The 16590-nt window shown below is 45.0% G+C and overlaps 1 protein-coding gene across 1 annotated transcript; it reads left to right on the forward strand.

Annotated features, from left to right (window-relative positions):
• Positions 1-7084: 7084 nt before the first annotated feature.
• CNGA2 (cyclic nucleotide gated channel subunit alpha 2) lies at positions 7085-13022 on the forward strand. The gene is made up of 6 exons (XM_029931005.1): positions 7085-7220; positions 7436-7528; positions 8161-8331; positions 9397-9504; positions 11147-11253; positions 11617-13022. Exons 1-6 carry the CDS (start codon positions 7111-7113, stop codon positions 13020-13022), a joined length of 1995 nt encoding a protein of 664 aa, XP_029786865.1. The 5' UTR covers positions 7085-7110.
• The last annotated feature ends 3568 nt before the right edge of the window (positions 13023-16590 follow it).

The following is a 16590-nucleotide window of genomic DNA, read 5'->3' on the forward strand; positions in this document are numbered from 1 at the left end:
ACTACTAACTGCTTGTTTTTCTTGAAGCTAGATCATTCTGAATATTTCCTGTTAGACCTATGAGTGCAGACATATGGTTTCTGTCCTTCTCTGCCTGGCTTACTTCGCTCAGCATGACACCCTCAAGGTCCATCCACTTTCCATCTTATTTCTCTGGCTACTTTTAAGATTTTTACATTATCAGTGGATTTAGGGAATTTGATTATAATGTGCCTTGGTGTCATTTTCTTAATTTTTCTTGTGCTTAGGCCATCCAGTTTTTGTATCTGTGGGCTTGTAGTTTTTCTCAAAATTGGAAAAATTTTGGCCGTTTTTTCTTCAAATATTTTTTCTCTCTCCCCCTCCTTTGGGAACCTCACCAACACCTATATTAAGCTACTTTAAATTGTCCTACAGCTCATTGGTGATTTTCTCTTTCTTTTTCTGATTCTCTTTTCTCTTTGTTCTTCATTTTGGACAGTTGTGGTTTTTTTTAACTTTTATTTATTACTTTGAGAGAGAGATATATAAACAGAGACCAGCAGGAGTGGGGCAGAGAGAGATGGAGACACAGAATCCAAAGCAGGCTCCAGGCTCTGAGCTGTCAGCACACAGCCTGACACAGGGCTCAAATTCATAAGCTGGGACATCATGACCTGAGCTGAAGTCAGATGCTTAACTGACTGAGTCACCCAGGCGCCCTTCATTTTGGATAATTTTATTGTGTTGTCTTCAAGTATACTGATCTCTTCTTCTGCAACATTTGATTGGCAATTAGTTCTATCTAATGTCCTTTTCATTTCAGAATTTGTAGTTTTCAGCTTTAGAAGTCTGAGCTGGCTGTTTTCATATATTCTATATCCTTACCTAAATTTTTCAACATATGTAATATAGTTGTTTTAGGTATTTTAATACCCTTGTCTGGTAATTTTACATTTGCATCACTTCTGGGTTTATTTTAATTGATAGATAATTTCTTCATCATTATGGAGACATTATCTATATGCTTGGTAATTTTTAGTGGAGGCCACACATTGTGAATTTTACCGTGTTGGATGCTGGGTACTTTTTTGTTGTTGTTAATATTTTTGGGCCTTGCGTTGGGATAAAGTTAAGTTATTTGGAAAGAGTTTGATCTTTTTGAATTTTTCTTTTGAGGCTTTTTAAGTGGGACCAGAACAGTGTTCAGTCTAGGAATGAATTATTCCCCAGTACAGTATCAGGACCCTTCTGGATACACTACCAAATACCCCATGAATTATTAGGTTTTCCAGTCTGGTTGGTAGCAGTAGACATTATTCCAAGCCTTGTGTTAGGGTTGGGAGCTCTTACCTCTAATTTTTTGGAATTATTCTTTCCCCAGCCATGGATAACTTCCTTCCTCATAGGTGTGTGTTGATAAATGCTCAGCTGAATACTTAAAAGTTACTCTGAAAATCTCCAGAATTGTATCTCTTGGCAGTTCTCTCTTCTCTAGTACTCTGTTCTGCCCACTAGCTGCCTTTGTCTTCTTGGATACTCTTGTCTGTCTTGTCTTCTCATTCCAAGGAATCTATAAGGCTCCACCTGGGTTGCCTGTCTCTGTGACACAGTCTGGGACCTCTCACAAAAGTAATCTGAGGCAAGTGTAGGTATCATTTACTTCCTGTCTCTTAGTGGTCATTGCTCATTTTCCCCTAATATCTTGAAAACTGCTGTTTCATGTATTTTGTCTATCTTTGGTTGTCTCATTCTGGAAGGTATATCCAGTACCTAATACTCCATCTTGTCCAGAAGCAGAAGTGTCATATATTCCTTTAAAATTACCTAATGATATAGTGGAGGCCTAAGCTAAATAATGGATGTAGAAACAGAGGGAGTAATGGACTGGAAAAGATGAAGATATCATTCATTGATTATTTGCTCAAAACTTATTTATTGACCATGTACCATATGTCAGGCACTGAGATAAGATGGTAGCTTGGACTAAAGTGTTAATGGCACAGATCACGAGAAGTGATTGGAGTTAGAGTATGTTTTGAAGGTAGAATCCTCAAGACTTACATAGGCAGAGTATGGGAGCATGAAAAAAGAAAGGAGTCAAAGATGACTTTGAGGTTTTTGACTTGAATAACTGGGATAAAGCCATTGCTTTTATTGAGATGCAGACGAATAGGGGGGATAAGATTTGGAAAGGAAAATCAAGAGCTCAGTTTGGGGCACATTAAGTCTGAGATACCTATTCAACATCTAAGTGGTAATGTCAGTTGGCAAATGAGTTCAGGTGAGAGACTGGGCTTGTGTTATAAATTTGCAAGTCATCAGAATATAGATGTGTATAAAGCCACAATACTGAGGAAATGAAAGAAAAGATAAAGAATCCATCCAGAGATTGAGTTCAGGAAACTCCAAACTTTAGAGTTAAGAAGGAGGAAGGTGTTTTATTATAGGACACTGTAAGAAGTGGCCAGTGTGGGAGGAGGAGAACAAGGAGTATGGAACCCTTTATCTCAAGAAAGAAAGAGTAGATAAGCTGTATCAAATGCTGCTGAGAAACATAATAGACATGAATTAAGAACTGACTCTGAGGACAACTTGTGCTTCTCTCTTCCCTTTTATACTGGGAACATTTTCAGAGACTCAGCCAAACTCTCTTTAACCCTCAACACTTCTCACAGACCTGATGCACAGCAGGTGCCATGGGAATATGCATGGGATAGGTGAGTGAATAAAAGGGTACCAGGCAGCAGTGAGCATTTGAATGAGCCACAAACTGGAAGCTAATAGTGTTGGCTTTTTGTCTTGGCTATATGACTACCTTGTCTCTTCTGCCCCTGACGTTAGCATCTCTGATGGAATCATTCTCAGAATGCTTTCAACCAAAAATCCAAGAAACTCCTTAGACCTTGGTTTTTCTATAAAAGCTTTGCGTTGGTTGCTCAACTTGTGGGTGAAGAAAAAAGAGGTATATCATGATTGATGTCAGGCTTTTTAAAGAATCATTGTGCCTTCCTCTGAAAGCCTCCTTCCTTGGGGGTCCCACTTTCCATCTATGACCCTACCCATTTCTCTTCTCTTTGCCAATTACATTGTCTGCTGTCTTCCTTGACCAACCTAGTCCTGCCCTCACACTTGCTCAGTTTCCCCTGTGTAACCCTGCAGCAGCCATTGCAAACCTTCTGGCCTCCAGTTTGCATCTACTGTTGCCTGATACCTCTGAAGATGAAACCTCTTTCATTTCACTGAGAATACTAGGGTTTTACATAAGTGAGCCCTTTGAGACGTTTCTCACAATATCCCCATCCCCATATAGCCCGTCTGTCTGTCACCTCCTTCCTTCCTAGCCTTGGTGGCCCCTTCATCTATGTTCTTGATAAGTCTTCCCTTACTCCTCTAGTACCTGGACCCACCCACCCATTATATCCACCTTTCATGAACTCCAGGCTTAAATGGAATTGGTCACATGTACAGATACTTCCATTATCCATTGAATCATTCCTCAAAACCTTTTTTCCTGCTTTACTAATCTCCTTTTAGTAAAAGAATAACAGGAGCAACACACAGAACCTCTTGTAACTCCACATTCTCCCATTCCCACTCTATCTCTCTCTTTTCTCTCTTAGTCAAGCTTCTGGAAAGACTTAACTATATTCACATCTTTTCTTTCTCACTTCCTACTACTTACTTCTTAAACCCTGCAAAACATGCTGTCTTTTACCATAATTCCCCAAGGCTGGTCTTTTTTTTCTTAGAAAATTTATGTATAGTTGACACACAATGTTACACTAGTTTCAGGTGTATAACATAGTGAACCAACTGTGTCATGCTGTGCTTACCACAAGTGTAGCTGCAATATGTCACCTTGCAACACCATTATAATATCATTGACTATATTTCCCACGCTGTACCTTTTTCATTCTTGTTACTTATTCATTCCATAACTGAAAGCCTGCATTTCTCACCCCCTTTCACCTGTTTTTTCCATCTCACTACCAACAAACAAACAAAAAGTAAAATCAAACCTATAAATACAGAGAACAATCTAATGGCTGCCAGGAGAGAGCAGGCAGGAGGTGGGAGGCTGCTTTTGCAAAGAGGCAGGAGACAAAGACAGTCCCCAAAGGCAGTTCTGCTCTTCTTGATGCAGGGTTCCTCAAGCCTCCTCCCTTCCTGAAAATCTCCCTTCTCTGGGGCTTGTCCTCAGTCTCCCCCACTCTTTCAAGTCCTTGGGTCACCTTTCAACTTTGCAGGTCCTCAGAATTCTCCCCTCAGCTTCTCTCTATGCTCTCATCCTCTCTGAGAGCTTTAACTCCCAGCAAACCCTGATAGTGTCTATGTCTTCCCTCCAGTCCAGACCCTGGTGAGGATTGGGCCAGTCAGAGTCTGCTACAGCAGGTCTGGAGAGCAACAGTGAAGGCTTAAGACCAGGCCAGTGCCTTGGGAATGGAAGACAGTAAATGGACAGATCATTGACCCTTTGGGGGGATAATTGACTGAGGATAGAAGCTCTCTTGATGTGATGATTGAAGGAAACAAGGAATTATGGTTGACATAAAGTTTCTGGTTTGGATGACTGGGTAGAAGGCAGGCCCCTTTATGAAATGGGTAGCCTGAAGAAGCCAATTTGCAGGCAAAGGTGTCAAGTTTAGTTTCAGCTATGTTGCATTTAACGTGCCTCAAAGGAGATGTCTAACAGGCAGCTGGAGATATGGGTGGGTAGCTTAGGAGGGACGCCTGGGTTGGGATCTTGATTTGGGACATGATGGTAACTGAAGCCTTAGGACTAGATGAAATTTTTTGGAGAGTGTGCAGATAAGAACCAGTGGCCTAGCTGCCTACAGGGTAAGGGGATTGCTGCCTACCTTTGTTCCCTTCAAATCAGCCCCAAAGTGTGGTTCTAATGAAGAGAAATGTGTGTGGCAGGGCTGCTTCTAAGCAACCAGACTAAAGGAAGGGTCTGTTCTAGTAGAGAGCAAACAGGGATCATGGGATAGAAATCTGTCTTGGTGCTAAGACCATAGAGAGGACATAAATGTTATGTGCCCCCAGAGCTGTCCCTTACGTGGGCTGAGAGCCACTGCTATTAGGGGTGATTAGTAAGTAAGTAAGAAGTCCAATTGGTGACAGGCAGGGCCTGCACTGAATGTTTAACAGTAAGAGGTTGTCCTTAGTCTTCTGCCTGGTGTTTGCAGCCTCCCTGGATTGGCTTGACCTTTTATGCTCAGTCTTGGTCTGGCCCCTTCACACCAGTGTCCTTTCTACCCTGCAGTGGATTTGCCCTTTACTGCCCCACCTATACCCCTGCTCTTCATTCACTAAGCAGTGCTCCACTGAGGCCCACTCTGATCAGTGTGAATGGCACCAGCTTTGTTTGCATTGCCTGGAACTTTCTGTCTCCATGGTCTGCTGCCTCTAGGGTCCAAGCAGGGACTTAGAGATGCTGGTTTCTATTCCTCAGGTGCCCTCATTAGCATCCCAGTGCTGTAGTCCCACAGAGAGCACCAGGCAAGCAGCTTGGAGGCTGCTTGTTATTACCACTCACCACGGAGCTTGGTGTGCCTGCCATCACCATGGTGACAGCTTCAGAAGCTGGAACAAGTGGTGAAGAGGTAGGGCAGGGTTTCAGCAGTAGGAGCCATAGAAAACCTGGGAAGTGTGCTGACATTTCTGATGAAATCTGGTGGGTCATGCTGACCAGACCAAGCAGAGAAGAGCAGTCCTGAGTCTCTCTTGCCCCAGCTCCCCTGACCCCATGATAAGAAATACTGCAGATGTAATCTCCTGTCTTTCTTCTGCAGTTTTCCCTCTCGGGCTCCACCTTCTATTTTGTGCACACCTCATCTTCTACTCATATCTTAAATATTGGGGTTCTCCAGAGCTCTGAATTTGTCTGAACTCTGTATTCTCTTTCTGTGTGATCCTACCCACTTGCTCTCCCATCCATCTCTGAGCCCTGCACATTTTCCCTCCTAAATAGTAGTTGTCCACTCTGCTCACTTGCCTCCAGCTCTCTTGGTACCATCTTCCTCAGCTTTCTCACTACCACCTTGCCTTCAATCCAGTTTCTATCTAGCAGCCAGAGGATCTTTCTAGAATATAATGCTGCCCTACCTCTGCTATTTCTCAGCTCTTCCATGGCTCTCTGTATCCCAAAGGAGAGAGTCCTGACTGGTACCACTGCCTATGGAGCCCATGGAGACCATGGGAGCTCTTCTCTTCACTCATTGCTCCACCCACAGGGTCCTCTTTGTTTCTCAGCTTGTGCAGTATTACTTGAGGGTATGTGTGTGCTGGAAATAATATGATTAGAGCTGAAAGGAGGAGCCCCAGAGACAGTACCCGTGGTTTAAAAGGTCAATGAAAGATGAACTCCCACCTGAGGAGCATGAGCTTTAAGGTGGTCTTGGGTGAGGAAAGCCAGAGATCCAGAGGACGTGGCAGCTGCTTTGGGCTAAGGAGATACATCTCATTTCATGGGGCAGGAGTTTCAGGGAAGTGGCTGGCTTGAAGGTACCTTGGCAGTGTAAGTATTTGCAAGACATCTGCAAAGCCAAGGCACTAGAAGATGTCTTAGACAGTTTTTATCTGTTTTTTATTTTATTTTATTTTGAGAGAGAGAGAAAGCGACAGAGAGAGAGAGAGAGAGAGAGAGAGAGAGAGAGAGAGGAGAGAGAGAATCGCAAACAGGCTTCGTGCTGTCAGCACTGAGCCAGATGCGGGGTTGATCTTATGAACTGTGACATCATGACTTGAACTGAAATCAAGAGTCGGATGTTTAACTGACTGAGCCACTCAGGTCCCCCTGTTTTGTTTCATTTTAGCATTGATTGTCCATTTGTCAAAAAATTCACTGCAGTAAAAGAAAAATAAACACATTTTGCAATTTACTCCTGTTTGCCTTTTAAATTACTTGGCACGGGAGGAAAGAACCATCATCTTTTTGGTGTTAAGAGCCTGGTACTTAGGCAATGCTGGATCCCTCCGTCCTGCATTACCATAGCAGTACCCAGAAATGCTGAGGTTTGCCAGGTGAGCTCTGGATTCTGTTCTCACTGCTTACCTGCAACCCTTCTACTTTATATGGTATCTAAGTCTGTGAACTTTCTCTTGGCCATCTCCCTAGCAGGTGAGGATACCGGTCGTGCATGGAGAATGACAGAAAAATCCAATGGTGTGAAGAGTTCCCCAGCCAATAACCACAACCACCACGCACCTCCTCCCATCAAGGCCAATGGCAAAGATGATCACAGGACAAGCAGCAGGTGAATCTGTTGGGGCTGGAGCACTTCAGAGATGGCCTGGAGGCTTCTCTTTTCTCCCAGTTTTGCCTCACTGTCACAGAGCAAACAATCTTTAGCTTAAGGATACCCTCTAACAAACCATGGGATTTCTAAGCACCTTCTGGGAGATAAAAGTACAGATAGGAGACAAGGTATGCCCATAGAAACCTTGGTCAACTGTGCTCCTTCCTCTACAGGCCACAATCTGCAGCTGACGATGACACCTCCTCAGAACTGCAAAGGCTGGCAGAGATGGATGCCCCCCAGCGCGGGAGGGGTGGCTTCCGCAGGTGGGTTTCACCACTGCCCTCCTGATACCTGCTCCTTCCCATGGGGCCTATCAGAGTGGCTACCATTAGTCTTCTTGTCTCGGTCCCACTGAACCTTTCTGCCAAGATACCCGAGAAAAGGTTTTCTTCTGAGGAGACCCCTGTGAGCAAACTGGAAGTGGTCAGTGGCAAATTCCCGTTAGAATTGCCTATCTCAGCATTGAGAGAAGGGAGAAGTTTCCTTTCCAGAAAAAGGGACTTGAGATTTGCAGCCCAGAGTCATAAGGCTCCATAGGGACATCAGAAAGCTTAGGCCAATCTTTCTCCTAACCTGTCCTCCAGTACCACAAAGTTTATCTTGCCCTGGAGACTGCCTATTTGTTCTTCATAATCAACTGACTTGGCACTTCCTACAGGAAATATTCCCAGAGCTACTCCTTACCCTTCAGACTGCATTTGGAGATGTACCTGAACTCTAGCTCCCTGCCCTCAAAGCTGCCCCCATCCCAACTCTTAGTGTGGAGGACAACATTGACTAGCCTGTTTCCAGGGTCTCCTCTCCATCTCCCTCACCAGATAGTGAGTTCTGAGACCCAGGTCCTTTCTGAACAGCATGATTCTCCTCTCTGGCTCATGCTTCCTGTTATCTTTAGAATTGTCCGGTTGGTGGGGGTCATCAGAGACTGGGCCAACAAGAATTTCCGTGAGGAGGAACCTCGGCCTGACTCATTCCTGGAGCGTTTCCGTGGACCTGAGCTCCAGACTGTGAAGACACAGCAAGATGATGGCAAAGGCAACAAGGACGGCGAGGGCAAGGGCACCAAGTATAGTTTTTCAGCTTTTGGGACTGGAGGGGCTACCAAGCATGCAATTGTAGGACTTGGTGGCATTTCATATGCCACCACCAAGGGCAGACTGGAGTTGATACCAAACCCTGCCAAGACAGAGAAAGGAGTTTTAACTCTAGTACACTTCCATTGTCCTTGTTCACAAATTTTCCAACTGCCAGGAGTCAATTACCATGGTAGCCCCTGGTGGCTTTTCTTCCCTTAGCTGCCCCTTGGCAGATGTCCTCTTGCTGCTCATGAAGCAAATAGCAAGGGCACCTAAATGTGTACCAGCTGGTCTCAGCTTCAGCAGTCAGTAAATGCAGAGAAGTGTGCAACTGGGGAGTGATGCTGAGAGTATGCCCACACCAGTGGCAACGTGGGTACAGAGGTGGGTCTTTGAAGAGGCCATATTGGGGGCTAACTGGCTAAGGAAGGCCTGGGAACAACTGTGCTAGAGGGAGCAGGGAGGGCCGAGAGGTGGAACCAGAGGGTTTATTCATTTAATGAGTACATAACTGGAGCTGTCTGGCCAAGCTGACATTCGCAATTCTGGCCAGTGGAGGAAAAGAGCTTTTGCCAAGACAGGATGTAGCTTCTGGGAAAGCGATTTGGGAGCTGGAGGCCAGGGACCAAACTGGGAGATTACGGTGGGCAGGAAGCACATGGCTCTCACTTGCTTGGAGTTCTTCTTTCTTTCCAAGAGGGATCCCTGAGCTCTCATTAACATCTTGTGGAAGTCCCTCCCTAGGTCCTGAGTCCAACCTCAATAAAATCACTGCCCCTTGCCATGCCCTCTGAGCAAGGCGTCTCCATAAGGCATAGGAGCCAATGGGCCTATGTGGGGTTAAAATAAGAATAGGAATGACTCTTAGCCATGTGACCTCCACTCAGATGACCAGTACCGAGTGGTGGTTTCCTGAAAATGAGGCCGTGAGCCAACTCATGAGCCTGCACATCTTCATAAGCATTACTTTTTAAGGGACCCCTGGCCTTTGGGAGCTGGGTTGCTGCCACACTGGGGACCTAGACCCGAAGCCTGGCCTCTCTCTGTCTCCTTAGGAAGAAATTTGAACTATTTGTCTTGGACCCAGCTGGGGACTGGTACTACCGCTGGTTATTTGTCATTGCTATGCCTGTCCTCTACAACTGGTGTTTGCTGGTGGCCAGGTGAGCAGGGAGGGCTCTGGGAGGGGGTAGACAAATCAGCCCACTGCACAGGCCTTGGGTTTGAGAGCATACAAGTCCCAGCTGTGGATGCAAAACTTATTCCAGCCCAGCCTTCTTTCTGGATTTCTTGCTTGCCAATGGCACCTCCCTCTGCCCTATTAACCCTCAATGCCCTCTCCCACCTTCCAGTTTAATACACTACTAAACCTTCATCTTTTCCTTTTCCTGGTATCCCTAATCTATTCCTACTTCTTCATCCACACCAACACTGTCTTGGGTAAGATCACCATCCTTTCTCCCTGGGACAAGTACAACAGCCTTGCACCCATTTCTTGCAGACACTCTTGTCCCCTCTAATGTATCCTTCACACTTACAACTAGTGTGCTTGGTAGAAACTTGGATTTCATTGTCAGTGCCTCCTCACAAAACCTTCAATGGCTCTTGTTGCTCACAGGATGAAGTTCAAACCCGCAGTGTGGGCTTCAAGGCCCTCTGGACCTGGCCTTCTCACTAGCTCTACCTTCTGGATGAACCCCAGCCCTAGCATTCTCTACCCTTGGGTAGTAACACATTCTTTCCTCAAGAGAAAATTCCCTTTTCCCATTTTTAGTCTATGGGGATTCTTCTTGCAATTCCAGTTCCAAAGCCACTTTCTCCAGGTAGATTTCCCATTCCACCCCATCCCCCGCTTCAGTTATTCATTCAGCAAGGATTTGACTGAGCACCCATCAGGTCACTGCTGTCTTGCAGCTCTCAGGCTAGTGGGTGACACTGGCAGTAACTATGAACAAAACAAATTCCCAAGAGACTTGAGGTGGGTGAAAGAAACTTTCTGGGGAGGAGAAACAAATGCCAAGACCTTGTCTCAGGATGGCCTAGTGTGGCTGGAAGACCCCAAGTGAGCATCAGGCAGGCATAGGACTATCCTGTAGGCTTCATGCACCAGAAGAGGATGGTGGGGTTTTATTTGAAATGTGACCAACTAGTCAGAATTATCTGCTTTTCCCTTTGACTAGTACACTCACTGGGTCATCATGCTGAGTTCTGTCTCCTATTCTGTCCATATCCTGGGTCCCTACCCATTCAGTCACCGAGTCTTGTTAATTCCTTCTAAAACTCTCCTGCAGTCTCCAACCTGTCTTCATTCCCACGGCCTTTAGGCGAATCCCAGTACTATCTTCTCTTTCACATGGATTTACCAATGCTCTGTATTTGGGCTCTCAATAGGTGTATGTTGAAGAGATAGGCATGAAGGCTATTCAGCTGTGTATTATAATTCATACTTCCAATGACTCAGTTTTCATTTAACTCACACCTGTCAAATCCTGCTGCTCTGGGATACAGCATGGGGCATGCAGTAATGACTAAGAGGTAGTCTCTGTCTTCTTGGTATTCACAGTTCAGTGGATGAGATAGACAGGTAATGGTCAGGATGGATGTCTATTTAGGAATGTCTATGTAATAATAAGAGTTGGAGTAAAAGTTGCTTATCAATAAGTTTCTGTATGACACCAGACTGACTGTGACTCATCAGTGTCCTGATAGCCACTCCAAGACCTGCACTCAGTGGGCACTTGGTTTGAGGCCTCCAGGGATCCTTGTCTGGCTTTGAGTGTGAAGCTCAGTCATGTCTTCCTACAGAGCCTGCTTCAGTGACCTACAGAAAAGCTATTACCTAGTGTGGCTGGTGCTGGACTACTTCTCAGATGTGGTGTACATTGCAGACCTTTTCATCCGATTGCGCACAGGTAAATGAGCAACTGAGATGCACAGGCAGGAGGATGACACATAGGTCCAAAGTCCTGAGTCCACGTTTTCAAGAAGTTCTCTTGACATAGTATTAGACTCAACTGCCTGACTGGGACTTTGGTTGGTGTGTGCTCCTCTTTGAACCTCACAGTCCCCATGTGCTTAGTGAGGTTTTGACCTGGGGATCATGTCTTAGGATCTTTCAGGCCAGCTCTGCAATGGGAGTTTCCTATATCTCTCCTTGAGAAAGAGGTTTGTCCTCTTCTTTCCAGAATGTGTGGTTTGTCCCTTGCTGAGCATTTTCCAATTAGGAGGGACAGGCTTGAGGGCAGAGCTCACATACTGATTTGCATCTCTACTAGGTTTTCTGGAGCAGGGGTTGCTGGTCAATGATCCAAAGAAGTTGCGGGACAACTATATCCACACCCTGCAGTTCAAGCTGGATGTAGCTTCTATCATCCCCACAGACCTGATCTATTTTGCTGTGGGCATCCACAGCCCTGAGCTGCGCTTTAACCGCTTGCTACACTTTGCCCGCATGTTTGAATTCTTTGACCGCACTGAGACACGCACCAGCTACCCCAACATCTTCCGAATCAGCAACTTGGTCCTCTACATCTTGGTCATTATCCACTGGAATGCCTGCATCTACTATGCCATCTCCAAGTCCATTGGCTTTGGGGTTGACACCTGGGTTTATCCTAATATCACTGACCCTGAGTATGGTTACCTGGCTAGGGAATACATCTACTGCCTTTACTGGTCTACATTGACACTCACCACCATTGGGGAGACACCACCCCCTGTAAAGGATGAGGAGTACTTATTTGTCATTTTTGACTTCCTGATTGGTGTCCTCATCTTTGCCACCATTGTGGGAAATGTGGGCTCTATGATCTCTAACATGAATGCCACTAGGGCTGAATTCCAGGCCAAGATTGATGCTGTCAAACATTACATGCAGTTCCGAAAGGTCAGTAAGGAGATGGAAGCAAAGGTCATTAAGTGGTTTGACTACCTGTGGACCAATAAGAAGAGCGTGGATGAGCGAGAAGTTCTCAAGAACTTGCCAGCCAAACTGAGGGCTGAGATAGCCATCAATGTCCATCTGTCCACCCTCAAAAAAGTGCGAATCTTCCAGGATTGTGAAGCTGGCCTGCTGGTGGAGCTGGTATTGAAGCTTCGTCCTCAGGTCTTCAGCCCTGGAGATTACATTTGCCGAAAGGGTGATATTGGCAAGGAGATGTACATAATCAAGGAGGGCAAGTTGGCAGTAGTGGCTGATGATGGTGTTACTCAATATGCCTTGCTCTCTGCTGGGAGTTGCTTTGGAGAGATCAGTATCCTTAACATTAAGGGCAGTAAAATGGGCAATCGACGCACAGCCAATATACGCAGCCTTGGTTACTCAGATCTCTTTTGCTTATCCAAGGATGATCTTATGGAAGCTGTGACTGAGTACCCTGATGCCAAGAAGGTCTTGGAGGAGAGGGGCCGGGAGATCTTGATGAAAGAGGGGCTGCTGGATGAGAATGAGGTGGCAGCCAGCATGGAGGTAGATGTACAGGAGAAGCTCGAGCAGCTGGAGACCAACATGGAGACCTTGTACACTCGCTTTGGCCGCCTGCTGGCTGAGTACACGGGAGCCCAGCAGAAGCTTAAGCAGCGCATCACTATTCTGGAAACCAAGATGAAGCAGAACAATGAAGATGATTACCTGTCAGATGGGATGAATAGCCCTGAGTCAGCTGTTGCTGATAAGCCATAAAAGCTTGGACCCAGCTGCTTTACCAGCCATGGCCTTGACCCCAGGAACTAGAAGAGCTGTGTAGGTATCCATATATTTATGCATTACCCTCTTAAATTCTCTCCAAAGCCTCTCAGTCCTACGTTTTTGGCTCAATCATCTAGGAGCCCTCCTCCAAATCCAGCTAATGGTCAAGCTTGTGCACAATGCAGACCATGTGGCTTAGCTTCCAGGACCCTTAGCCTGTCCAAGTCTGAAGAGGGAAGAGAGGAGCATCTGAACTATCTTCAAGGGGACTCTCCTCGATCTGGGAGCCTTGGCAATCTGTTCTGAAGAAGCCCATATGCATGACAGTGTGCACCCTAATGTGGAACTGCCCTCTCTCCAGGGTCCTTTGCACATAGCCACTTCCCACTTGATTCTGGCTCTTGCTTTTCTAATATGTGTTCTGAATATCCCCATTTTCCTGCACATGTACGTAGTGAAGGAAATGGCTACAGATAGCACAGGAATCCATCCAGTGTCTATATCCGGAGGCAGGGAAAGGAGAGGGACAGGTAGAAGAGTGCCCACTTAGGGGTGCCTCTCCACCAGGCACTCCAAGTTATGGTCTGTTCATCCATCTGAATGTTGCCAGCCAGAAGTAAGGTCTCAGCAGTCTTCCCTGGACCAGGGATGATTATTCTCCTGGTTTCTGATCCATTCCAAGGCAGGGAGTGAGGAACAAGGAAATGCCACCTGGAGAAGGAGGTGGGTGGGAGCTCTGGCCATCACCCCCCTATATAGAGCATTACTGAAGAGGCTGTGAGGCTGGCAGTGTGTGGGAGGCTTTTCACGTTCATATCTGTAGTAGAGGCACTTCCAAGTTAGTAAATTAATTTAAACTAGTTGTGGTTATTGCTCAACTCTGCTATTCACATTCCTTCCATTTCTCCCCCCTTTTTTCCTCTTATTCAGGACTCACTCTGCCTGGAACACTCTATGCTGTCTGCCTAAGCCCCACTCGTCCTTCAGGACTCAGCTCAGGCACCACCTTCCCAAAGAAGGTTCCCACATATGCAGTCAATCATACCCTCTCTAGGCTCCCACAGAACTTGCTAGTCTATGTCCTGGTTCTTTGCTGTATGATTGGTTTTTCCAGAACTGGTTTCCCCTCCAGACAATAGGATCTTTGAGGTCAGGGCCAAGACACTCCTTCACTGCTCTGTCTTCAGCCTTGGGGACATGCGTAGCCCAGAGAAGTCTTTCAGAAAATGTTTAATTACTGGGGCAGTAAGTGAACACACTGAAACTCTTATGTTTCCATTTGCCAATAGCCAGGTCTTGACAGAAACACTGGCTATGTCTGATGATTTGTGGACGATCTTTCTGCCTATTTATCATCTATCTCTCTATGTCTCTATTTATCTATCTATTAATCATGGTACAATACACATCAAATTTACCATCTTAACTATTTTTAAGTGTACATTTTTATAGTGTTAAGTACATTCACATTGTTGTGAAACAAATTTCCAGAATTTTTCATCTTCCCAAACTAAAACTCTCTCCCCATAAAACAAAACTTCCCATAGTCTCTCCCTGCTAGCCCTTGGCAACCATCATTTAAATATCTGTTTATATTACCTGATTACTTTAGATACCTAATGCAAGTGGAATTATACATTATCTATCCTTTTGTGATAGGCTTATTTCACTTAGCATAATGTCTTTAAAATTCATATATATTTTAGCATGTGTCAGAATTTCTTTCCTTTTTTAGGCTGAATAATACTCCATTGTATGGATAGAGCAAATTTTGTTTTTCCATTCATCCATCACTGGATACTGGGTTGTTTCCATCTCTTGGTTACTGTGATTATTGCTGCTATGCACATGAGTACACAAATATCTGCTAAAGTTCTTACTTTCAGTTTTTTTGAGACTATAACCAGAAGTGGAATTGCTGCATCATATGGTAATTCTATTTTTTTAATTTTTTTGAGGGCCCATCATACTGTCTCCCATAGAAACTGTACCATTTTACATTCACACTAACAGCAATAAGGATTCTAACTTCTTTACATCCTTATCAATACTTGTTTCCGGTTTTTTGTTTGTTTACAGTAGCCATCTTAATTGGTGTGGGGTGGTATCCCATTGTAGTCATTATATTTATTTTCCTGATAAATAGTGATGTTGGGCATCTCTTCATGTGCTCATTGTCTATTTATTTATCTTTTTTGTAGAAATGTCTATTTAGTTTTTTGAAAAATTTTCAAGCATGTTTGTTCTTTTCATGTTGAGTTGTAGGAGTTATTTATATATTCTTGGTGTTAACTGGTATCAAATATATGATTTGCAATTCCTCCCCCATTCCATAGGTTGCTTTTTCACTGTTGACTGTATATTTTGATACACAGAAGTGTTTAATTTTGATGTAGTCCAGTTTGCCTGAATGTAGGTAACACCATTGATTTTCATTGGAATTCATTCTTCTAGCCAGACTTATTTTACATTTAATGTAATTTCTTGGCCTCTTCCTTTCCTTATAGTAACACATCTTAACCAGCGGCAGATTCACTGGATCTGTAACATCACCTATGCTTATATTTGGTGCCTGAGGGTGACAAGAGTAGGGAGACAGCATTCATGATGGAACAGCATTCTCTGTATGCTTTCCCTTTGGGTGCGGGGACTGGAAGAAACAAATCTAAGCCCCTTCACTTCAAGAGAGGCTGAGCACCCAGGAAGTGGGGTCCTTGGGGAGACAACAAGTTGCTTTCCCGGATGCTCATAGCTAAGGCTACATGAAGGAGCTAAGTTTCCCTACATCTGGAACCCAGAGTAGGTATTGATTTGTTTGCCGTAGAATGGCAGTGGGCCCAGAAGAAGGGGCAAGACTGCATTGAGAAATGTTTCTTTGGTTATAGCAAGAAATCTGTAGTCTTTCTCCGTGAAATGTGGTTCACCTTCTGTCCAGCCCCCATGGGTGCCTGATTTCCAGCCCACATCAACCTGGTAGACAATGAGGCTTGGACCTGGTTTTCCCCAGTGCAAAGCAGCTGACTCATGTGGGTCATGTGGGGAACCCATTGGGTTGACATGCAGGATTCAGGGCTCTGCTCCCACCCTCTACACAGACATCTTTGAGTCAAATCACTCATGACCTTTATGCGGTTCCTTGAATGTTTATGTTCTCTTAGGCTTCTAGGACTATCCCCTTTGCCTGGATCACTCTTTTCTGCCTTTTCTTCCTCTGAGACTCAGTTCACAGGCTTACCACAGCCTTCTATGTGAGACTGTCTTGCATACTGGACTGTGAGGGTCTGTTTAGCAACTGATGTTTTCTCATCTAAACAGTTTGTTCATTGAGAAAAAGATGAAAGAGTGAACGAAAGAATATCCACACAGCTCGGAGTATATGTGTATGTGTGTGCGTGCATGTGCACATACACATGTGTGTGCAAACACATGCCTGTGTGAGCATCAGGATATCAGCCTAGGCAGATGGTGTCTGTCTCTGTGCCTCCTTCCAATCCCCTCTTCATTTGCTTTCTGCAGAAGCATGACTCTCTCCTACCTGTTTCTGGACACTGCCCCCGCTTCT

Source organism: Suricata suricatta, chromosome X, assembly GCF_006229205.1.
Source record: "Suricata suricatta isolate VVHF042 chromosome X, meerkat_22Aug2017_6uvM2_HiC, whole genome shotgun sequence".
NCBI classification, from domain to species: Eukaryota; Metazoa; Chordata; class Mammalia; order Carnivora; family Herpestidae; genus Suricata; species Suricata suricatta.